The 26737-nt window shown below is 40.5% G+C and overlaps 1 protein-coding gene across 1 annotated transcript in view; it reads left to right on the forward strand.

Moving 5' to 3' along the window:
* LOC128745643 (GATA-binding factor C-like) overlaps nt 1-23634 on the forward strand; it is a 264113-nt gene extending 240479 nt beyond the window's left edge. Inside the window, exons 5-8 of the mRNA XM_053842719.1 lie at nt 9009-9143; nt 23082-23268; nt 23363-23550; nt 23611-23634. Coding sequence (XP_053698694.1) covers nt 9009-9143; nt 23082-23268; nt 23363-23550; nt 23611-23634 — 534 coding nt within the window. The remainder of the gene's footprint in view (nt 1-9008; nt 9144-23081; nt 23269-23362; nt 23551-23610) is intronic.
* The last annotated feature ends 3103 nt before the right edge of the window (nt 23635-26737 follow it).

The raw sequence follows: 26737 nt of genomic DNA on the forward strand, positions 1-26737 counted from the left end.
TTCAAAAAAAAAAATTTCTTCAAAAAGTTGCAGAACATACTAAAATAAGCAACTTTGCTGAATACATTGACTATCTATCTCTTATCGGTTGCGAAATATAATGATATGTCAAAAGGTGCGCTTAAAAATCAATTATGCTCAATAACTTTGCACACGATTTTTTTACTGCTTTCGAGTGTTCTACAAAGTGATTCAGTATGCTAAAATACACATTTCCACTGAAGACTGTTTGTCTGTTTGACTGTTTGTAACGTGCACACTACTAGAAGAGGATCTACGAGTACTCGGATTTTTCGAACGGCAGTGTATGGAGACGAAGAATGAACCACGAGCTCGCGCGTCTTCACGGCGCAATATCTGGCGAACACTGGGTGCCCGCGGAACTGGAGATCAGTTGCTTTGGACCGGAACAGATGGAGAAATTATACTGCACAGGCCTTGTCGTAAGACGTCAGGAAAATTAAGTAAGTAATGAAAGTCTCCGAACATCTCGTCATGATAGAATAAGTGATTGGAAGATGACAAAAAATGTCCCGTGTCAATATTTATTACTTAAGTAGCTCGCAATGGCTCAATGATCAAACCGTGCCCAGCGTCAAAATATATGTACATTGTTTTGCAAAATAACACGAAACCCCAATTGTAACAAAACGTACGATTTCTTTATCATAAAACAACACATCTATCATTAGGTTACTGAAGACCAAAAATGCCTCTGGTGCGGACCGCCAACCGACCGAGAATGGAGTGCTACCGGAGGAATGGGTGAAAAGAGTGGTTTGTCCCATCTACAAAAAGGGTGACTGCTGTTACTATCACGACCTAATACTGGTACATGCCGCCTACAAGGTACTCCCACAGATCCTATTACGCCGGATGTCAGCGATGATAGCACAGGGTTTTGTAGGGAATTATCAAGTGGACTTCCCCGTCGCTTCCTCCCCGACCTCTAAACCGCCGTCGCCCACATTAATTTGGGGGTCCGGCAGGGAGGCCGAGCATTTTACGCTATGGTCTGAGATACTGGAATGTCGGCCGTGGGAAGACTCAGCGACCTGAGACCAGGACCTTGGCTCATGGCGAGGAAAGAGGCCCTCGATGATCCGCTCCAGCATCTCTGGCGATCGCACTGCGGGCGCCATCACGCCTTTGGTCTTTACCATAATGAACCTGTGGGCATCACACCACGGGTTCGCATTGGCACTAGCATATAACCTTTCGAAGCAGACTCGTTTACTAGCTTTTATCCCACTCCTAAACGCTGCGCGTGCAGCAACAAGTGCTACTCGACATTCAGCCTTGCCTTCATTCGAACGAGCTATTTGCATAATTCTTCGCACACGAAAGCACACTCCGCGGAGTTCCACAATTTCATCTGTTCACCAGTAAGCCAGTGGCCTCCCATACCTAGGTTGGCCTTGCCATACCTTGGTTGGCCGCTCGCAACAGTACCTCAACCAAATGATCAGCGTTCGGATCGAGCATACCGCGATCACTGCAATCTCTTCGGATCTTTTCCACAAATACTTCTACTCTTCAGTCTCCTATCAGACCGGGACTGCCGAATGTCACGTCGATGAAAAACTCCGCACCATTCCTACTGAAGGTAGTTATGGTGCCGACGTTGGCCAGATCATATGCGCCCTTGCCATGTTCGAGCGGAAAGTATTTGGCGGTGTATAGACTGAAAACGGCAGAGGCATATGAGTCACGAGCTTCTTGCACTGCTGGGAGCGATTCCCGTCGTATATCTTGCGAAAGTCGGTAGACTACGGTGGGCTGGACACGTCCTAAGGATGCCGGACGACAGCGCGATGAAATTTTCTCTTCAACAACCCAACCGGCACAAGGAACACGGGACTCGATGTGCAAGATGGCTCGATCAGGTCGAATGTGATATGCGACTTCTGAGACGACTGGAAAATTGGTAACGATTGGCCCAATATCGACTTGAATTGAGACGACAGCTTGAAACAGCACGAGGCTCTAGGCTGCTGACAACGACGATGAGAGCTTGCACTCTTGTGAATCCGTTTACGTGCGATCCCAGAAAATCTTATCAGCTTTATCATTAACTGGGAACAGAAGTACATGTCAATTGCTGTACCGAAGTTTACATGAAAGATAAGTCAATTATTTAAAGTTTAAAAAATGGATATTTTTCTGTAAAGTATCCATAAATTAACTCACTCGTTCGAGTTCAGCTATCATAATTTAAGCAAACCCGGAAAAAAATAGCCATAACACGAAGATAAAAATTATTGTAACAGTAGGATACAAAATACAGTAAAAACAATAAAATGTATCGTCAGAAAAGATAACCAAACCATCAAACTTATTGTTGTCCACCATAACTTTCATGGTTCGGTTTCGATTCTTCAATATAAGCATAATTAACGTGCACAGCCCTCACCTCGGAAGTACCGATGATGACAAAGACGAATTCAACGCGCAGCTGGAGCGTGAATACGACCGCTGCCCAAGACATGATGTCAAAATTATCATCGGGGACTGTAATGCTCAGGTTGGTCAGGAGGAGGAATTCAAACCGGTGATTGGACGGTTCAGCGCCCACCCGCAAACGAACGAAAACGGCCTAAGACTTGTCGACTTCGCCGCCTCCAAGAACATGGTCATACGTAGTACCTTCTTCCAGCATAACCTCTACCATCGGTACACCTGGAGATCACCCAACCAGATAGAATCACAAATCGACCACGTTCTGATAGATGGTCGGCATTTTTCAGACATTATCGACGTCAGAACCTATCCGGGCGCTAACATTGATTCGGATCACTACCTAGTGATGGTAAGGATACGTAAAAAACTATCTGTTGTGAACACCATACGATACCGCCGTCCGCCACGGTATAATCTAGCGCGATTGAAGCAACCGGAGGTCGCTGAAAACTACGCGTTATCTCTCGAAACCGCGCTGCCGGAAGAGGGTGAGCTGGATGAAGCCCCTCTTGAGGACTGTTGGAACGCCGTGAAAACAGCCATTAACAGCGTAGCGGAGAACGTCCTAGGCAGTGTGGCACCGTATCGACGTAACGAATGGTTTGACGAGGAATGCCGGCAGATATTGGCTGAGAAGAACGCAGCGCGGGTACAAATGCTGCGTAGAGCCACCCGTCAGAATGTGGAGCGATACAAACAGAAGCGGAGGCAGCAAACCCGACTCTTCAAGGAAAAGAAGCGCCACCAAGAGGAGAAGGAGTGCGAAGAACTCGAACAGTTGTACCGCTTTCACAACACACGGAAGTTCTATCAGAGACTCAATGGATCTCGCAAAGGCTTCGTGCCGCGGGCCGAAATGTGCAGAGATAAAGATGGAGGTATCTTGACGGACGACCGTGCGGTGATCGAAAGATGGAAGCAGCACTATGATGAACACCTGAATGGCGTGCAGGCGGAAGACCATGATAGCGGAAGAAGTGGCCACATTGGTGCAGCAAGCGACGAAGATGTGCCACCCCCATCGATAAGGGAAGTTAAAGAAGCCATCCAGCGGCTGAAGAACAACAAAGCAGCGAGAAAGGATGGCATTGGAGCGGAACTTATTAAAATGGGCCCGGACAAGTTGGCCGGCTGTCTGCATCAACTGATTGTCAAGATTTAGAATACAGAACGACTACCGGAGGAGTGGAAAGATGGGGTTATCTGCCCTATCTACAAGAAAGGTGATAAGCTGGATTGTGAGAACTACCGAGCCATCACTATCCTGAATGCCGCCTACAAAGTGCTGTCCCAAGTCCTCTTACATCGACTATCGCCAATAGCCAATAGATTTGTGGGAAGTTACCAGGCCGGCTTCATGGAGTGTCGGTCTGCAACAGACCAAATCTTCACCCTGCGGCAGATCCTCCAGAAGTGCCGCGAATACCGAGTCCCCACGCACCACCTGTTCATCGATTTCAAAGCCGCATATGATAGCGTAAACCGACAAGAGCTATGGAAAATTTTGGACGAAAACAGCTTTCCGGGTAAGCTTACTAGACTTAGCATGGCTGTGCTGTGTGAGAATCTCGGGTGGATTGTCGGACCCATTTGAATCTCGCAGGGGACTTCGACAAAGAGATGGTCTTTCCTGCCTGCTATTCAACATTGCGCTTGAAGGTGTTATAAGGCGAGCGGCGATCGAAATGCGGGGCACGATTTTCAATAAATCCAGTCAATTTATCTGCTTTGCTGACGACGTGGATGCTGTCGGCAGAACATTTGAGGCGGTGGAAGATCAGTACACCAGACTGAAACGCGAAGCAGAGAAGATTGGATTGAAGATAAATACGTCTAAAACGAAGTATATGCTGGCGGGCGGGACCGAGCGCGACAGGGCTCGCTTGGGCAGTACCGTGGTAATCGACGGGGATGAGTTAGAGGTAGTCGACGAGCTCGTATACCTTGGCTCACTGGCAACAGAGGACAACAATACCAGCCGTGAGATTAAAAGACGTATTATCAGCGGAAGTCGGGCCTACTACGGACTCCACAAACACTTGCGGTCGAACAATTTGAGCCCCGTACAAAGTGCACACTGTACAAAACGCTAATTAGACCGGTTATCCTCTACGGGCACGAAACGTGGACACTGCTAGAAGAGGACATACGAGCACTCGGAGTTTTCGAACGGCGGGTGCTAAGGACCATCTTTGGCGGAGTGCAAGAGAACGATGTATGGAGGCGAAGAATGAACCACGAGCTCGCGCGTCTCTACGGCGAACCAAGTATTCAGAAAGTGGTTAAAGCTGGACGGATACGTTGGACAGGCATGTTGCTAGAATGCCGGACAACTATCCTGCAAAAATGGTTTTCGCATCAAATCCGGTAGGAACAAGACGAAGAGGGGCACAGCGAGCGAGGTGGCAAGACCAGGTGGAGCGAGATCTGGCGAGCACTGGGTGCCCGCGGAACTGGAGATCAGTTGCCATGGACCGAAACAGATGGAGAAATTATACAGCGCAGGCCTTGTCATAAGACGTTAGGCCAATTAAGTAAGTAAGTAACTTTCATGGTTTTGAGGGATTCTACCATAAAAATGATGGGTTGTTAAGTATCTTAACAATAAAAAAAATCTAGTTGTTTGCAAACAAAAATGTTCATTTACAGTAAAAGTTATCGTTTATGGTAATTTTTTGAAGCCAAAAAAAAACAAAATATAATTAAAAAAGGCTGTCAACTTGTGATGAAATATGGTCAATTCTAGTGCACAAAATAAGAAATAAAAATATGAATAAAATATGAAATTGAGACACTTGTACAATAAATTTACCATCAGTTTCAATGTTCACAATAAAAACTGTTGTAGATGCATTGTTTCTACTACAAAATTTAATGTAATTTTTTTTCGGGAATGCATAGCAAAGAAGTACGAAGCTGTTCTAATAAGCCAGTCATCGTATGTTCGAATCTTGGCAGGGCGGTGCTTGCTAGATAAAGTAAGTAGGATCGTTGCACTAGCTTCATAATTGTCCTGTACTATAACAGCCTGTGACAACAGGCTGTGAAGTTTGTCGTCAAAGACAGATGATGTCTTAGAATAATCGCAGGCAACTCGCGGGCGGTCAAACTATGCTATGCTAAAGACAAGCGATATCTTAGAAAGATGATCAGGCCCAAAGCTTTGCTTTTTACTGCATGAAATATTGCTTCACTCACCTTGTATTAAGTTCCTCGAATGAGGCATGCATGGCCATGAATGTGGTAGATGAAACTTTTCCGTTCAACTGTACCATTTATAGTTCTGACAGATACGAATTTCGCCTGCGATTTGCAGGTGATAAAAGTAGGGATACCTATCTGCGGTGGTATTTACAGGTCATCCGAGGACAACTTGGCATATGAAAATCATTGCTGCTGTCAAAACGAAGAGTCTAGCGAATCCAGTGCGTTCGTTGACAAAAATGGTGTAAATATCACCAACTGACGGTACGTGAAATTGTAGAAAAAAATGCATTTCAATCACTGCGGTTTGGGGTTACTTACAACTGGCCGAAACACAAATGGTCGAATCACGAAAGACCGAAACACAATTGGCCGGTTTAATCTTAACAAATATTTTATTTGAATAGAAGCTTATTCATCTGCTATGTAGTAAATGTCCAAAAAAACACACGCTTAAGAAGCAAGTATGCAGCAAAAATGTTTCTTCAGTTGGCCGAATCACAAAAGACCGAAGGGTCAAATGTTTTATTGAACAGTTATTTTGGCATTCCCAGAAAATTCGTCTTTTCATGTTGAGCCTTTCGAGACTCAGCAAAAAAAAAGGTTCGGCCAAATAGGAGTTCGGCCTTTTATGATTCTACCAAATATAATTTCGACCTTCTGTGACAATTGTTCAAATGCGGCCATTTGGATTTCGGCTAATTGTTATTCGGCTATTTCGGTACCCGCTCAAGGAATGCGACTCGAACGCTGTCACAAAATCTTAAAGTTTCCTAAGGCGTAAATTCAAACTGCTAGACTGATTTTCAAATTCTTAGATGTTTTAGAAAGGCATTTGATTGAACTGAATGACAAAAAAAATAATGATGTCTTGGCGGGGGGACGTCATTAACGAGAATGAGATTAGCTGGGGCTCGTTGATGTAGGAGTGCAGGGGGAGCAAAGAGCGGAGAAGAGGATCCGGGTGTTTAGAATCTTATGTCTTATAGCTTATGTCAAAATTTTATCGTGTGATTTACTCCTTAGCCATTATTTTTTTCCTTTCTATTCCTTCCACTCAAAATAATTTTCGTTGAAATCACGGAAAAAGTTTTGTGAATATTTTCCATCCAACTTTTTTCGTACTACTTACGTGAATTCAGCGTAGGTTGCACACATACTAATGCGTTTACGTGAAAATCCTATAGATGTTATTATTTTCCCAATAATGATTAAATGAAAATCACACAATTGCCTATAAAGAAATTTAAGGGTAAGCGGGGCAAGACCGCCCGCCTAAGCAAAACCACCTGTATAAAAAAAAGTTGTAGTTCAATTTCTAATTTATCTGCTTTAAATGAACAATTGATCTATTACCTACATATAAAAAATAAAAACATAAATATCGGTAATGATTTTCTATTTTTTATTGCGATTTGGAAACACGTCCAAAAAATAGAGTATTTTTTGCATGCGGGGTAAAACATGCCCACTAACGGGGTAAAACCGCCATAGCATATAACTTTAACAATATTCAACCGATTTGAATGAAACTGGTGGCATTGGATTCATGAATTTATCTAATTTAAACAAATTGAATCAGTTTGCTATCAAACAATACATAGTTCCCCGAGATTCGCAAGTTCGAAAGAGTGTCCGGGAACCACTCGTATTGGAAGAATATCAGTAATATAGGTACCGACTGTCTTGAAATTGATACCGTGTAGTTTCCTTAGACAACAAGATGGATCGGGTTAGGCATCCTGGAGTCAATCTTTAAGGACTAGAGAGGATCTAAGATAAAATATAACAATATGGGTATTAAAGTTCCTGCAATTGATCCGGTAGGTCATTTTTTGACATTTCAAATTGTTCTGATTGATAAAGCAGATACATATTACTTTTCCATTGCTAAGATAATTTGCTATATTTTCATAAAAAATATGTTTATTCTATGTTATTTGTCCCAAGAGGGAGGAATTATTAAAAAAAAGCTATATCCGAGAAAACAAGAAAATGTCCATAGCGCCCGCAGGGAAAATTGGCGATTTAGATTTTTCCAAACAGTCCACCAGCTATAAACTAAGCACATTTATATTGTTTTATGTAAGTCTGAGATCCTTTGGTCCAAACTATGCAATTATTTTGAAAATCTCCTTATCGCACTAGCATTATACACGACGGTCTTGCGCCGTTCGTTGTGGGCGGTTTTACCCCCAAATGACCGATTTACACATTTCACTATTTATTTCAACAAAACTGCATGAACAGTTACCTAATTTAGGTACTGTCGGATGAAGACAGGTTCAGAGAAGCGATGTGGGTTGGATTTGCTGAAAGTTTTAACGTTTTGAATAAAATAAACCCTAAGTTCTGCGGGAACAAAGTTATAAAAAACGAAACGATTATAACGAAAAATCTATTTTATTTATTTCTCCGATAGTTTATACGATATTGCTGTACAAGGTATTGTAAAATATTGCGTACGCATTCAGTAATATGAGTGTCATCAACATTAAACACCAATTTGAGCAAGGCCCTGTAAAACCATGGTGGGCGGTTTTACCCCGGCGGGCGTTGTTACCCCGTTTACCCTTACATGATTTTTCATGTAGGTACCAAGGAAGGTCGTGTGGATTATTTTGACTGCAAGTTCCTTTTCCATATTATTCACGTGACGCTCTTAAGAAAAATAGTAGTTCAAATAAAATAGCAGAAATCAAATGTTGTTGGTTACATTTTATGAAGATTATCGTTCGAAACTGCAATTCGTAGGCGAAATATGTACGTATCTGTCGTGAATAAAATTAATAGTGGAATTTAATCGGAAAAAGTTTTCTTATCTTCAATTTCTGATTATTTGCTATTTTCGCTGGATAAACCTGTCAAATTCACAGGATAATCAAAACAAACATGGATTTAACTGGCAGGATTACTATTTTGTTTATAAAATGTTGTTTAGCTGAGCCTCGACGGTGGCGGTGCTTATTACCTCAAGTTACCCTATTAAATGATGCTTGATTTAATTGATTTATCAAAACCTCATGGTACTGTCATGTGTCATGGTACCTCAATGTACTGTTGACCACATGAGATTACTTTTTACCATCTTTTTGAGAACTACTAAACTTCGTTTAAAAGACTTTACAGACAGTATGAAATACAGTGCAAAACAATAGAAAATTTTGTTTGGATTCTGTCAGTTTCTCTGATTAAAAATGAGTCAAATTGATTTCCAATTTAACGGGAGAACTTCACTGAACTGAAAATTTACGTGAAATTTAACTTTAACTAAGTCGTATAATATCGCATATATGAACTCGAATTATTAACAAAAATTTTCATTACTTTAATTCTATTTCCAGTCACTACAAAGCGCCGCGAGAAGAGCTGGTACGTCATGCGCTAATTGCAAGACCACCACGACGACGCTATGGCGGAGGAACCAAGGAGGAGAGCCTGTTTGCAACGCCTGCGGGCTGTACTACAAACTGCACAATGTAAGTACCATTCTTCGCTGTATGCAGCACAACAAGCATAAAACTACACCGTAGACCGACAAGCCAGCATACAATATTGCCACTGTCACGGTAACATATCAACTAATGACAGAAGAGATATACCAACCAATCATCAGCGGTGCCATGGACAACTCGCACAGGACAAAACCGGCATCCGCTTATGCGACACAGCTCTACATAAATCACGAATCTTGGACGATATGCGCTGAGAAACTGTTCGCGGAAACTTCATCCGTGGCCGGATGATTGGTCCATAAATACGCATAAATTCTTCACGAGCGTACTTCAATAAATGCAGATAGATTCTTCCTATAGAATGACAACATAAATTTCACGCCTCGCTTTAGAGATGCCACAGCCGGACCGACGCGACTCCGGGAAAGTCCGGATGTCGGCTTCCGGTCGGGACATCCGAAAATGTATAATCAATACGATGCGATGTGTGGCAATGCACAGCACTGCGGATATCCGAATCTTCAGCAAAACGTGTTCGCTTTTCAGAATATATTAGATGGGCAATAATTTCGTGGAGAATCACCGTTGAACAATGGATGGTAATTTTCCGCTGCGCGGAGCCAACTTCCTTGATTTTGTCCAGTAGTTCTTGGTGAAACCGTAAAATGATTATTACGGTCCAAAGCAAACTACAGAAAATGATGTTACATTATTTTTGCTATTTGTTTGCTTAAAATTTTCCAATTCTAAGAAAACAAATTGCATCGTAGTTCTAAACATCGAGGTGCTATCTTGGCAGCAACTTCAAAATATGTACATCTCGATGACACACATACCAGGGAAAAGGGACAGAGAAATTTCATACCCCTCGCCTTTCGATCCCGAAATAAACCGGAAGGAGTCGTCTAACGGTATAAATTTACCACTTATCAGCACGCAGCATCGCTGAATTGCTCCGATCGACCGTCATCGTCCTCGCCATCTCACTGTCGGTCACATTCTCGATTGTTTAGCCAAACAATAAAAGGAAAACGCGCCCCGGTTGAGATAAGACATTTTTCTCACCCTTCGGGAGTCTAGGTTACTGGTTGGATTGCTACTTGTGGCAGTCAACCTCGCCAGCCAGCCAGCCAGCCAGCCTAGGGGAAATGTATGAATTTTTCATAGCAATCTACGGTACGCGAGGAGTGCCCTACACAAACAGGGGGAGTGTAACGCATGACTGATGGGTGAGTGAAAAATCGTTTAACCAACAGTGACGAGAAGCTAAATCGAGGGAAAAAGTTCGACGGTGGGTTGCCTGCTGGATGAGTAGAAGATTAACTTTCATCAGTGGGGAGGAAAATGTAAGAGGGAGGTAGGACGAGATTGATTTTCATTTATTCTACATGGTAAAGTGAGATTTGCAATTTTGTCTTCGAAAAAAAACTGTGATGCGTTATTCAAAAATAACTATTACTTTGTACTATTTGTATTTTGTAATAATATCCAATACAAATTAATAATTGGGCAATTACAATCCTATGTTGTATATTTTTACCACCTATCAACAAAGCCGACATTTTTCAAATGTCCTTGTGTGCATGAAACAATTTGCATTGTTGAGTGCTTCCTGCAACCATCATTGGCACTAAATTGATTGACCAAATTCTGATAAAAATATGGAGGGTCCCTTCATTCAATAATAAAACGATACAATTATCGTTTTCCTAACGTATCGGTCCTAATAATAGCAACGACGAGCCCGGTATGACCTGAGATTGTTACATGCATGAATACAATCGTCTCAGTGTTGCAAGGATACGTACTCGCTTATAAGCTTTAAACTTCGTACCGCCTAATTCAACGTTACATGTTGAAAATGTGCCTCACTCTCCTCATTCGAAATAAAAGTGAGATTATTCAATCACAAAGCAAACATACATACCTACCTATGTGTAGCAATTTGGCATCGCACCCCAGGAGGGTTCGGCTCTCTGTTGGCGAATCAAAAGACTGAGCAAAAAATCGGTAATTGATCCTCGTAGGATCCCATTCACAGCGCAATGGTTTCAATTACACATTTTATAAATGATTTCTCTATACCTGCAAGTGAGGGAGAGTACGACAGCAAACTGAATTTGAGAGGTAAACAAAGAATGCGAAGAAACGGAAAAATAACAAACTGTTTCACTGAAAAGTAAAAATGTATATAATTTCCGCACAATGGAAGCATCCACCGGAATTTTGTACAAATCGATTGCATGGTAAGGACGGAAGCGGCCGGGTAGTTTTGAAGTAAACGGAGAATATAAGCTACGACGGCGGTGATTATTGACAGATATAAAGAGGACTGTCACCTTGTTTCGTTGTATTGTATTTTGAACGATACGAGGTAACCAAAAGCATGAAATTTTAAATAGACGGTCGTGTACTCATGAAAACCCCTCATTTGAGACGTTAACAGTACTTCCGAAAAAGACGATAAAAATTATTCTCTAAAACAAGGACACTCTTCTGGTGCTTTTTAAACTAATGCAATCGAAACAGCATCCCAAAAAAATGGATGGCTAATCATCGCAACAGAGACCTTTTAAAAATTTCTTTTCAATAAAATAAAAATAATCGCTGTTAACAACAGAGAGGGTATCCGACTTAATCGGAAATCGGAGCTGCGTAATTATTAGATGGCAGCCACAAGCAGTGCCGCAAAACTCCTCGTTGCTTCTACAGTGAGTGATTTCACGTGTTACGTTCGTGAAGGGAACGAAAAACAAACAGCCTCGGATTTATTTTGAAAATTTATCGCACTAATCAGCGCAAATTTTAATGGCAACAAAATTTATCTCCGTATGATGATCTCTCATTAATCTGAAGTAAATGACGAAACCGCACGATAGAGTGGAAACGGTATTCACCGTCTCACTCTTCTCGAGAATGCACCGCATCGTAACGGCAATACTGGTGGTATAATTATGGAAACACGTTAGATGGTAGCGAACGAAACAGGACCGCCAATTATTGCGTTAATTTCTTCATCTTTCTTTTTACTCGCTTACAGGAAGAAAGCCGGCGCACTGCTGCTCTCTTTATAATGCCGCGAATCTCAGGGAAAGGATATGGATTGCATACACTTACGGTGGGGCTTGCGGTCAACCTATTTGTTTGTAGATTTGGAAGGCGATAGCATTTTCAGACCGTCTGTTGAAATTTGCTCTCATGAAGTATGTGAGATTTTGCATCATTGCATCTAATCTATCGTGTTTGTTTGGACAGTGGTTACAATAAACGATTAGCTACCGCAAACCATCACGCTTTGACCGACCCATTCTGTTCATAATCAAATCAATCGATTTATTGGGCTATAAGTCATTATCGCCTCGAGACTGAACAAGCCAAAGAAACATCGAGAAACAAAGCGCGGATTATTTTCCACCCTATCAATTAACGTGACATCTTACGTGCGCGCGTTGGCTGTAATATTACCTGCAACACCTTATCAAAATCCATTCGAATCTAGGCGCCTCCTCTACGTGATCGAGCATTGTCCAACGCACTTCGAATCGAAGTATGGCTAATATCAGTGAATTATGATTACCTGCTGACTAAAAGGTGGTACAATACCAGCCTGCGATGCAAGTAATAATAAGCTGTGTGTTTCCCAAACCGGGCTTCAACGTGATTGTAATTAAGTCGTCAACCAAGGATAGGTTGTTCGTCATCATGATGAGAAACAGTGCGGTACCATATTGGGTTGCATATTAGTTAGAGTAGGACGGGGCATAAGTGCGATGTTTGAAGTTGTCATCAATTTTCGCGAGATACAAAGAAGGATAACAACAAAATATATTTTATTGTGATGCAGCTGCTCAATGTCTTTACATTCAACTATAAATCATCTGCAATAATAGTGTTATTGAAAATAAATTCTTCATTCTTCTGATCAAGTGCCGATTCGCACTTTTACCCCACTAGCGGGGCAAAAGTTCGAATACAGCGGGGCAAAAGTGCGAAGCTCGAATCCATGAAATTAGCACAGCAGTAGCTAACAAAACCATATTATCGTCAATCTGTGGTATGTTTCGGTAAGGAATTCTCAATTTACACCTTTCCTATTTTGCGCTGGTGTATTGCAGCCTCCGTTAGATCGAAACTTTCCCAAACGTTTGTTTTTTGTTTTATCAACGGAAAAACATTGTTTTCCCTCGACCAACATCTGTAGAGCACAGTTTTCTGCAGATCTTCCATTTCTAGTATCTGTAATATAGTGCCAAAAGCTGTATACAAGCTATACATTTTTGCCTCGTCCGTGAATCGTAATTTTGCCCCGTCCGTGAATCGCACCTTTACTCCACTAGGCGCTTGACGGGGTTTGATTAAATTATGGAAAAGCGAAATATATTTTGTAAACTCTTTACACCGTATTTTCAAAACAGATATGCGAGTGATGTAAAACACTGCTACAAATTTTCAACAAGTAATATCCTCCTGTTGATATCGTATTACCCGTATAACAAAAAATTACATCAAAACCGCCCTAAAATAACATTTGCACATAACTCAGCAAATATGCTAAGCAACCAAAGTTTACGTTAGATTCAAGCAGTCAAAGTAGTAACCCATTAATGCCAATGTAGTCAATTTACTCGGAATCTGCGCCGATAAATCATTGAATCGCATCCTTAATCTATAACAAAGGTAAAAATGAAGTTTCAATCACATTTATGATTGTTTTACGCCCAAACAGAAATTTCATTTCGTTTCAAACGGATATGTATGATTGAAATGAAAATATTTACATCGAAAACACAATTTAACAATACTTTATTTTTAATTCAAAACTGTTAGTTTCTTCATTCAAAGAGAATTTCGTTTTGAAACAAAAATATTTTTAGGTTGCTATAAAAAGTTCGTTTGAAACAAACTGGAATTTTTTCGCTCCGTGATAGAAACGAAACCTTTCCCCCGAACAACCCCATTGAGAATCGCGGCTTTAACACTGACGAACGAACAGCGTCGCGCGCAGTACCTTACAAGTCGCAAGGACTTGCATAGTGTCGTCGTCCCGTCAGTAAAATGAGTTAGATTCTCGATCCATGAATCGAACTTTTACCCCGTCAATAAATCGAACTTTTGCCCCGCTAGGCGCTTGACGGGGTTTGATTAAATTATGAAAAAGCAAAATATATTTTGTAAATTCTTCTTACCGCAATTTCAAGAGAGATATCTGAGTGATGTAAAACGCTGCTACAATTTGTCAATAAGTAATATCCTCCTGTTGATATCGTATTTGCCGTACAACGAAATATTACATCAAAACCGTTCTAAAATAACATTTCCCCATAACTCAGTAACTATGATTCGTAAACAACAAATGTTTATGATAGATTTAAGCTATCAAAGTACTCACCCATCCATATGCCAATGTAGTCAATTTACTCGGAATCCGCACTGATAAATCATTGAATCGCACTTTTACCCGCATCGCACTTTTACCCCTCCTTACTCTACATATGAAACGTCACTTGATTCGGAAGGCGTTACTGAAAGAACTATCAAGCAAATATATCCTAAGTAATATTGTGCTTGCCGCGGACGTTTCAAACGCCAACATTTATTGAATAATTTAGTATACATTGCACAATTTTCTTCGGCTGGCATCAACCTTCAATAATACGTATATTCTCTACCTTGTCATCTATCTTACTACGCTAATCGTAACCGTAATTGTAACTAATACTAATCGTTTTTTCTTCTTATCGTCCAGTTTTCGTAGTTTGCGCATAAGTCCATTGTATGTGTCATTACAATTACCACTTTCTCTTTGTAAATTGACTGTTCTCTCGTTTCCTCCAATTTTTATGTGAAACACTTCGGCTGCTTTATTGTGGCTGTGTTGGTATTAATAATTATTAATAACGATTATTAATGGTATTAATCTCGTGTCTTTGTTGTCTATTTTTTCTAAAATCCGTATTTTGCTAAAGTCAAATATATGACCTTCTTGTATTGTATGTAACTAAACCTGTAACTGTAACTAAACCTGTTCTTGTTTCAGATTTTTTAGAGTCATTTTTATGTTCTGCTATTCGAATTTCTAATTTTCTTCTAATGTGCCCCATATAATCTTTGTTATCTACCGCTCCACATGGGACAGAATACACGACGTTTTTTGTCTAATCATTGGAATTGGAACTTTTAATTGGCTGAAAATTTAGTTTCTTATTTTGTCCTTAGGTTTCGTATCTATTATTAAATCACTTTTACGGAGAACTTTTGGCAATTTTTCACTCAAGCCTGGAACATACGGATTCGATACCTACATATTTTACTTTCATCATTCATTCATTCATTCATTAGGTGGCTTGCCGTCCTAAGACAAAGCCTGTTGAACAAAGTTTCTCGTATCGTATCCGTCCAGCTTTAGCCACCTTCTGAATACTGGGTTCGCCATAGAGCTGTGCGAGTTCATGGTTCATCCTCCGCCTCCATACTCCGTTTTCCTGTACGCCGCCGAAGATCGTTCTTAGCACTCGTCGTTCGAAAACTCCGAGCACTCGCAGGTCCTCCTCGAGCATTGTCCATGTTTCATGCCCGTAGAGAATAACCGGTCTAATAAGCGTCTTGTACAGGGTGCACTTTGTACGGGGACTTAATCTGCTCGACCGCAATTGCTTGTGGAGCCCATAGTAAGCACGACTTCCGCTGATAATACGCCTCCGAATCTCACGGCTGGTATCATTGTCCGCCGTTACCAGTGAGCCAAGGTAGACAAATTCATCGACTACCTCAAACTCCTCGCCGTCGATCAATATACTACTGCCCAAGCGGTGTCGTTCTGCCTCGGTTCCGCTGGCCAGCATGTACTTTGTTTTAGACGTATTTACCTTTAACCCAATCTTTTCTGCTTCGCGCTTTAGTCTGGTGTACTGTTCTGCCACCGCCACAGATGTTCTGCCGATAATATCCATGTCATCGGCAAAGCAGACGAATTGACTAGATTTGTTGAATATCGTGCCCCGCGTGTTAATATCCGCTCGGTTCATAGCACCTTGTAGCGCTATGTTGAACAGCAGGCATGAAAGCCCATCACCTTGACGTAGACCTCTGTGTGATTCGAATGAACTTGACAATCCACCCGAAATCCGAACACAGCACTGTGTACCATCCATTGTAGATTTAATCAGTTTGATGAGCTTCCTGGGGAATCGGGCAGATAACCCCATCTTTCCACTCCTCCGGTAGCTGTTCCGTACCCCAAATTCTAACAATTAGTCAGTGTAGACAAACGGCCAGCTTTTCTGGTCCCATTTTAATAAGCTGCGCTCCGATGCCATCTGACTTGTTGTTCTTTAGCTGCATGATAGCCTCCTTAACTTCGCCTATCGTTGGGGCTGGCACCTCTACCCCGTTTGTTGCACCGTCGAAATCGCTTTCCCCGCCGCCATGGCTCTCCGCCTGGGCGCCATTCAGGTGTTCGTCGAAGTGCTGCTTCCACCTATCGGTCACCTCACGATCGTCCGTCAGAATACTGCCAGTCTTATTCCGACACATTTCGGCTCGCGACACAAAGCCTTTGCTGGATCCGTTCAGTTTCTGGTAAGTAGAACTTTCGCGTTTCCTGAGAACGATGCAGCTGCTCCAACTCTGCATATTCCTGCTCTTCCAGGTAGCGCTTTTTCTCCCGAAAGATGTGGTTTCGCTGCATCTTCTTCTGTTTGTGTCTTTCCACGTTCTGACGTGTGGCACTGCGCATCTTGGCCGCCAGCGTAGCGTTCTCCTCATCCATCACCCTCCTACATTCATCGTCAAACCAATCGTTTCGCTGATTCCGGGCCACATGCCCGATGGAGCTCTCCGCTACACTGCTGATGGCTGTTTTGATAGTGTGCCAACAGTCCTCGAGAGGGGCTTCGTCCAACTCGTCCTCTTCCGGCAGTGCAGCTTCGAGGGAATGCGCGTAGTTTGCGGCGACGACTGGCTGCTTCAGCCGCGCGAGATCTAACCGAGGCTGGCGTCGGTACCGAATGTTGTTCACAACGGAGAGTCTTTGGCGCATCTTATCCATCACTAGGTAGTGGTCCGAGTCAACGTTAGCGCTTCGATAGTATCTAACGTCGATAATGTCTGAGAAGTGCCGACTGTCGATCAAAACGTGGTCGATCTGTGATTCTGTCTGATTTGGTGACCTCCAGGTGTACTTATGGTGGATTATGTGCTGGAAAAAGGTACTACGAACGGCTATATTCTTGGAGGCGGCAAAGTCGATAAGTCTTAGGCCCATTTCATTGGTCCGTGGGTGTGCACTGAACCTTCCAATCACCGGTTTGTATTCCTCCTCCTGGCCGACCTGAGCATTGAAATCCCCGATGACAATCTTGATATCATGTTTCGGGCAACGGTCGTATTCACTCTCCAGCTGCACGTAGAACTCATCCTTGTCGTCATCGGTACTTCTGAGGCTGTGCACGTTGATGATGCTTATATTGAAGAATCGGCCCTTGATTCTCAACCTGCACATTCGAGGATTGATTGGCCACCATCTAATCACCCGTTTCCACATCTTGCCCATCACTATGAAAGCTGTACCCAGCTCGTGTGTGTTGCCGCAGCTCTGGTAGATGGTATGTCCATCTCTGAACGTACGTACCGTTGAGCTCTTCCAGCACACCTCCTGCAGCGCTACGACGTCGAACTTGCGGCTTTTCAATACGTCGGAGAGCACTCTAGTGCTCCCTTGGAAGTTGAGAGATCGGCAGTTCCACGTCCCGAGTTTCCAATCCTTAGTCCTTTTTCGTCGCGTGGGTCTATTCCGATTGTTCCAGTGAGATTTTATTTGTTCTTCGTTCCGTGCTTTAGTATTTTTCGTGGTGACGGCTTGCAAAGCCTGCTACACCAACCCCCTGTTTCGCCGAAGGGCCAACGAAGCTCGAAAGAGCCCTCCTTTCCTGTCAGCATACGATCTTGGCGTCCACCGGGGTTGGTTACCCGATCTCCACCAAGGTTGCTCGTATCCCGGCTGGTACCACAAGGAGGTAGGAATAGGAGTTGCTGAATAAGAGGCTATGAACCACTGTAGGGTCTATTTTATGCCTACTCGTGCACAAGGCACCGACGGTACGCATTATTCAGCCATTTACCAGCCATTTTACTTTCAGTTGGTTTTGAATATCATTTTCTAAGGTGTTGTAAATTTTATGCACGCACTGCTTCAACATTTCCTGAGTGAACCATGCTGAATAATTATTACCTTCTAGCAGCTTTGTTGCTGGTTGTATTCCTGCTGGACTATAATCTGCATATACCCTTAGAAACAATCGTTGTATTCAGTAAAACATTCAGTTCACTTGAATATGTGTCACTAATCGTGCATATCTAATTCATCAAATACATTCTTCGTTTCGTCTTCTTTATATTGTGCAATGAGATTGATCGATTCCTTTTTTTTTAATTATGATAGAGATTAATTGAGCTAGTTATTTGCGTAAAGTTGCGTAACTGAAACAATGAAGCGTGTAGGGCGCTATATCTCTGCATATTAGCGTTGGTAAAAAGAAATGCTTATCAACTTAGGGAATAGCTAATAGCTAAACGAGCCAATGTTTCATCATGCCTGATTTTTATTTTCAGGTAAAATAAATTTAAGTTGTAACATGGTTTTCGAACCATTATAAATCTCACATGTGCGTAGTATTTTTCGTATTTACAAATTATGGCTGCTTATGAGTTCCATTGCCATTAGATTCAAATATTCAATTTATAAAAAATATATTAGGGTAAAGAATCCATATTTCGCCAGGAGCCATATTTCGCCAGTTGATGAATCCAAGGCCTTTTTGCATGTTTTTGGTGGACTTAAAAGAGGTTATTTGACGCTTCCCTTGGCTTCGAATAATACGAAACCAAAGTTTCTTGTTCTGGAATGCCTTCCCAATACATGCGATCGCTTGGAAATGGCCTGGTGTTTAACGCCTAATGCTGAAGCAAGCGTTTCTTACATTTGGCACAAATCCTCATGGAGTAATTTCAATTCAGTGAGTTCGAAGGTTATTTGCCTTTCCTCCTCACGGGAATGGTCATCAACATCGACACAACCATCTTTCAAGTAACGGAACTAATCGCGGCAGGATGCTACACTAAGCGCAACATCACCTTAAACTTTCTGCAGCTCTAGTACTCTTCAACCGCCGTTGATTTGACAATTATTTGGTACAAAATCAGACATTTTCATACCGTTCTGATTCAAACTTCGAACACTTAAGCTATGCTGAAACTTTCTTCAAAGAAAAATGTTCGAAAACATCTTTATTTTACTCCCATCAATGGTTTAATAGCATGACAATTTAATTTGTGTTAAAATTTTAAAAATGAGGATAAAATGTTAATTTACATTGAAAATACACTAAAAAACTGCTGTTCGGTTTTGATTCAAACTTCGAACACTTTCATGGTCGACATGCAAAGCTCGAATATTTCAGTCTCAGGCATCGAAAACTTGTATTACTTTGAAAAGTATTAATGTTTTTAGTGTCATTCAACTTAAATAAGTGAAATTTCATCCTTTTTTTAAACACTGTCTTTTTAAATCCACCTAACAGTATGATTTAAATTTTTCACACAATAATTAGTTTCAATCCGTACTTCTGCAGTCATTTGCTAATATTTTCAAACTCTATGTACCACATCGAAAGCAAGTTAACTTTGTACAGCTTTACAATGCACATAATTCATGTTCCCAAAGGAAAATCCGGAAAAACCGGATATTATTCGTGGGTATTCGAAATTTGAATCACACCTCAAAACGTAATGCAAACTTCGAACACTTTTTATTTATCTAATATCAATAAAATAATGCATGAAATATTGTATTTTAACTATGCTTTAGTACGTATATATCTTGCACTTACCTAATAATCGCAAACTGGGAAGGTAAATGTCCTAAATTGGGAAAATAATGCAAACGAAAAAACAGCAACTTTTGCACCAAACGCTAAGACTATGCGAACGAAGTTAAAATCTGAGTTCCCACTTTTTTCCAGCGCCTGCTGATTTCTTACAAGGAGTCCTACAGTTCAATGTCACACCTCATCGGATAGAGGACATTCTAACGAACACGGTGGTGTACAATAAGCATAATATTTTATCATATTAGCGATACTAGTTTTGTAATTTTAGTATTTTTTTTCTTTTTTCTATATTTTTATTTTCACCTTACTCATCTTCTTTATCTTCATTTATGGTATTGGTTGAAAGAATTGGTTCTTTTAGCAGTTTCACTGAACGGCATAGTTTTTTACAGACTTTCTGTATGGAAGATATCAACGGATCGGAACATACAGTAACCCGATCAGGAGGACCTAACAAAATTATAACACATCTTGTTATTTTGTCATCAAATTTTCTAACAACAGTTGTTATTAATTAGATATACACTGAAGTCGCTTTTTACGCGGTTTTTTTACGCGACTATTTTTACGCGGTTTTCGGAATTTATGCGGTTTTTTACGCAGTTTTCGGAATTTACGCGGATGTGCTCAAAACGTTTATTTTTTCGCGTAGTGTTGAAATCCACAAAGTTTTTTTACGCGAAATTTTGGTTTTTTTTACGCGGTTTTCGGAATTTACGCGGTTTTTTACGCGGTTTTGATTTACGCGGGACGTATCCTGCGTGAAAAGCGTAGAAAGCGACTTGAGTGTATTATAATATATTATAACAACTGTTGTTATAAATTAGCCTCCGTAAGTGGTTAAAAGATCAAAAATTATAACTAAACTGCCTCTAATTAATACCTGATTCATAACAAACCCTGTAAAGATTTTATCTTAATTGTAACACATTGTGTTAAAGGTTAATTGTCAACATTTCAAGATATTCCAAAAATAACACAGCAAATAAAGATATATTAGCAAGTATTAGTAACTGTGAAGTGATGTATTTAATATACTTTTGAAATGATGATGGTAATTAAAATAATTTTTGCAAGTAACATATTTGGTTATAAAAGTAATTTGCAAGTAACATAATTTGTTATCAAAGCAAAATGTGTCATTCTTAGTGGTGGAACCTGAATAGCTCATCCATAACTCAATGTGCTACTTGTATCTGAATCTGTGACTAACTTGAAATTGCATTCTAATTAGTTTTTTTTTTCAATTTGTAACACAATATGTTACAAATATCAAAATGTGTTATAAAACAGATATAATATTGTTATGGCCTCCTGAAGTCTGTTAAAAATATCTTGATTTGTGGCTTCCTTATTGAGAATGGAAAGCACATTAATAAAACTATGTTAAATCATACCGTGCACACATTCTTGCTCTAGGTTCCCAAAACCTTTTCATGTCCTTATTTCGACAATCTTGACTTTCTTTCGACAATGTACTAATCGGAAGAAAGGTAGCTTCTGCGATTGCTGCCTCATGGATTAAAATGCAGTGTGCGCTGGCGGGTTACACATTTTGCCGTAGATTATATATTTTGACGATCACTAGTTTTTTGCACCAAAAAAAAAAACAATTGACTAAAGCATTGACAGGTCTGGTCACCAGATTACTATTACAAAATTTGCTGATTTAATTCAGAGACAAAAACGGTACAAAACTATGGTTTCCATAGTTTCCAGCGTTAAAAACGGTTGCCTTCGTCGTAACTTTTCTCAGATGTTCCACAGTGTTCCACCCTGGGTTGTACACGGTGAGATACAGCATAAATTAATTCACAAAAAATAAGTGAGATTAGCTGCTCTCCCCCGAGATACACCCCCTTAAAGATTACATGTAAAAATTAAAAAACCAGTAATAGCTGCTTAAGGGGAAAAGATAGAGCTCTACTGTCTTCGACAAACATGTGCAATTTAATATGATTGATAATTTCTTGGAACATTTGAAAGGCATACGAAGCGTTATGAAAGAGCTAGATCGAAAAAAAACTGTTTTGAAGGGTGTTCCTAAGAGTTTGGCTCTATAACTTCTTTTATGTAAGAGATATAAATCTTCAGTATTCAACAAAGTTTCTCGAAAATAGTTTAGCTGCAACATTTTTGTAGGTAGAAATCATTTCTGACTTAAAATAGAAAAAATATTTTTTGTATCTGATTAGGGACACCCTAATGTCCGAATATTTTTTCACCACCAGAAAGTGCTTTCTGAATGAAGAAACTTTTCTGAAACAACTACTATGCTATGTCTTAAGGTTTCGATGCTATTACTTATGTCTCACTATTTTTGAAACCGTCCCACTGCGCGCCGCTGAAAAAACATGGTTTCGAGCAAAGCGCGTTTAAAGTATTGTACAGCGATGCACTTCGCAATATAATTAGGTTTCCCTTTCTAAATAGACAAGTAAATTTCTTCAAACTTTGCATGCAATTTCTCCAGCCACTTCACTAAACTGACCCAGAATCAAATATGCAGAATGCGATATGGCAATAATTCCATAACATAACATCAATTTGCTAACATAATAAGTGTACATGCAGAAAAACGAAACATAACGACGGCGGCCTCCGATTATGATCTGAGATTCTGAGAAAAGTGATCTCTCTAATTAGGGGAATGTAGTCGCGGCACACTGTACGCCGGGCACCGAGTGCAAAAAATCGCTCCGGTTGTCTACTTGCCAGGCTCACCGCCAGAGAAAGATAATGATACGGAGCAGACAGCGTATTCCAACATTTCAACGCATCCGTGGTCGATGTCGCGACTAAATCGAGCGGAACGCATTTAAGCGGTGGACCCGCGCCACACACGCGTCAAAAAGCGCGCCGGTTGCTGATGCGCACGTGTTTTCGGTTTTCAAAACGAGGGGACTCACGTGACCGTCCGGAGGTCGAATTGACAGCGAATTAGATATTTATTCTGTCATTTGTTTTACTGACACCCCACAGGACATTGCATTGTTTGTTTGGAAAACAGCGGGCCACTATTGAGTGCCATTTTCTCACTTACCAATTTCCGATTTTTCGTGTTTCCTCTGAATAGGTGAATCGACCGCTCACGATGAAAAAGGAAGGGATTCAAACGAGAAATCGAAAGCTTTCGTCCAAATCGAAAAAGAAGAAGGGACTTCCCGGATCGTGTCTTCCGCTGGGCAGTCATCATTTAGGCGATCTAATGAAGCCACTGGACCACAACAAATCTTTTCCCGGGGCGTTTCCCGGTTCAATGGGTAAGTTAATTTTGGCCGCTTCTAAATAGAAATAGTACAAATTGGTAGTAATGTTTGTCAATGATTTTCTTATTGCATCAATAACTTTCTGTAGGGCAACATAGCCATCTCTCGGGAGGGTTGCATCCTGCGCATACACACATGCATGGCGGCTGGTACACTACTGGCATGGGTGGCCTTGGATCAACGAGCAGCCTACAAAGCGGTTTTGGTGGAGCAACGTCACTAGGCGGGGGCATGGGACCGCACACACAATCTTACCACCTAGGACTAAACTCAATGGTAGGTCATATTTGGAAAATTTTCACTAATCCATGTAGCTAACCAAAAAATCTGTTACAGAGTTGGCGTTCGGAGTACACGTGATGGAGTACCAGTAATTTCAACACCAACTTGTTTGAGTTTGGAACATCAGCCAAGCTCCAGCAGCAACAATCACCACATCATCACCATCATCATCATCAAACTGGCGGTGTTCTATTTGAACATCAGCCCCTCCCACACCCTCATCATCACCATCATCCTCATCATCTACATCACGTGCCACTAAGTAGCAGTAACGGCAGCAGCAGCAGTCAGGATCTTGAACTGCACAGTCAGCACCAAGCGTTCCATGAGTCTCAACTTCATCAGCATCAGCTGCACTTAGCAGCGAGTCAAGTACAAATTTAAAACTATTTTTAATTCATTCTGTATTCGCCAAATCATTTATTTTATAACCGATTCGGGCTGAACAGTTTGGGCTTACCTAAGTTCTCTTTAAATCATCCAATAGAGTGTTTTTGTTTAAAATGTTAAATTCGAAGCTTTCGCCAGAAAAAAAATGCTCTAGCCCAACATCGTTTACCAATGATAAATGAGCGTTCCGTTATTCGAGCAAAATATAAATTCTCAGAAAACACCTTTTCCGCCTGGAGCATCACTTTTCCGTCCGTTTCACTGTGTTTTTGTATTTAACATTTTACTTGACCTCAGCCATCGCCGTCGAAAGTGTGAAGCAGCAACCACAACCACAACCACAATCTGCAGTAAGTCAGAACAGAGCAGCTGATAATTTATGAGGTAATCCGACTAGATAGCCATCACCATAATAAACACCCGCGGATAATGGAACCGACATTGAATGATCGAATTTATCAAAACTAAGCACACCAATTAAACCCATACAAAGCTGCAGAATTTGGAATGAAGAAAGATGACGTTTTTAAAATTGTTATAAAAGGTAAGCTGTATGGATTTATTCAATACTGTATGTTCTGTCCACCTGTACATATATAAGATAAACTAACCTCACGACCGAGGGGAACGAAACTGCGAGTTTAATTCGCAAATATATACGATGCAGGGCATCCTACATGAATAGCGAATTGTACATTTCTACTAGTTAGGAAACAAGATGTCATTTGATTTCATCCATAGTATTGATATTACTTTCATAATGAGTGCAATGTTTCATTGTAATATATCTGATATTTCTATCATTATTTATGCTATTAAACGTAAGATGAATTGGTTCCGGTTCTGTATGTTAAAGTCTGTGTATTTTTGCCCTAGGTTCTCAATAACAACAATCAAACCAGTAAAAAGTAGACTGCAATGCAAACATGTGTGACACATCCTTGATTAATTAATTTGTATTTTTACGAGAATTTATTAGAGGAATTCGTCTGCAAAACTGAAACGATTTAACTAAATCAGAAGAGAAAAATTATGAAGGCGAAGCTAAACTAGAAATTTAAAAACCAATGGTTTTAATGCAGTGATGTAAATATTAGACTTTTAAAGAAACAAACGGCTATGCCATGAAATTGAACTGTGCAGAGACACATGCTACGTATGTAGGATTTAGAATGGATGAGCTAGATCAGAGTTAATAGTATAGGAATGGAATGAAAGACTAGCTAACTGTTTTGCACCAGACAGCATTAGCATCAGTAACAACGGAAAACAAAAAAATGGAACGGAAAAAAATAAAAGTCTCGCTATAAAGTGTCGATGTATTAATAGTCATGATACATGTTGTAAGAATATTTGAAAATAATACAAGCAACCAGTCGAAGAGAACAGCTCTAGATTTTACGGATTTGTACATTATACGTGTATAAAAGTTGAGTAAGTAAACATGCTAAACGATATTCATATTGTAATAAATTATAACTTGACACAGACAAAAACGTGTAAAAATATAAACAATATCTATTAAATTAATACAAAACAAGTGTAGCACATATTTTCTTTAACTCATCCATATCTTCAAAGTCTTAAAAAGAAAAAAGTCCTATTTATTTTGATATCTTTAGTGGTCTTAAATATACTCCGTTATCGGCCATAACAGATCATCTTCCATTATCAGTATGATTTCATGCTGCCAGATTTACAGGCAGTTATTAGCGTGCTTAGTTTTGTGAAAGCTCAACGTTCATTTAGAATAAAACCTGATAATTTGTTTGATTCATTTGTTTTTGCCTTAACCTGCATTATTTTAGTTTCATTGGAATTTTTGAAAATGCAGGCAAATATTGGGCAAACTAATCGGGCGAAGCTAATAAATAGAACACGCACGTCATCCCTAAATTTCAGGAAATACTAAGGTAAGGCTATAAGCAGTCCATTGTCTATTTTAGCGCCGTTTCAACAGGCAATTTTCTCGGCAGGTGGGTAAACAAGAACGTTATAAAATATAATAACCGTAGCCTCAATGACTCTCTCTTACCTAATATTCCACTCTATTCCCTTCACGCCTTGTCACCCCTGAGGTACTATCAACGCCTTTGTTTCATTACTTTCTTCTACGCGTCTTCAGCAAATAAAGGATTATAATGACAAAGTATTGCACCATGTTTCCTAAAAGGACTTTCCAGAAAAGTAAATATCAGAAGTGTTTATCTACGGTCAAAGTAGTCATAAATTTCACAGAGTCTTGCAATAGCTAGTTTCAATGCATGTTATTGGTTCCCATTAACAGCTAATTAAACAATACATTCGTCGAAATTCCATTCTCCAACAAATACCTACCTACAATTTAAAATATTATTCGATTATGCTGTTGTACTGTGGCACTCCGCCAGCAGCATCATTCGAAAACCGGTAACGGATCAAGATGATATCAGCCAAACATGCCGATTGCCCTGATCATTTCATTATTATCCACAACAATCGAACAAACAGCACGCCTCTATGGGAAACCTATAGGCTCCAATAGCCGATCATGACAGATTAATAATCATGACTAAGAGCCATATTCCCATATACTCACAGCGTAGCAATTGCTACGCTAGCATGGATAGCATGGTTGTATTTATGAAAAAAAAAGTTCACCTCTAATCGCAAAACAACATACCTCTCTGCCAAAAAAAAACGGATACTCACTGACAGCCTGCGGAATGATTACAAACATCATATGTTTTACATACTCCCCGCGGCGATTTCCCAATCAAATCCGACTAGATCGGAATCGATGCACATACAG

The sequence above is a fragment of the Sabethes cyaneus genome, chromosome 1 (assembly GCF_943734655.1).
Source record: "Sabethes cyaneus chromosome 1, idSabCyanKW18_F2, whole genome shotgun sequence".
Lineage (NCBI taxonomy): Eukaryota > Metazoa > Arthropoda > Insecta > Diptera > Culicidae > Sabethes > Sabethes cyaneus.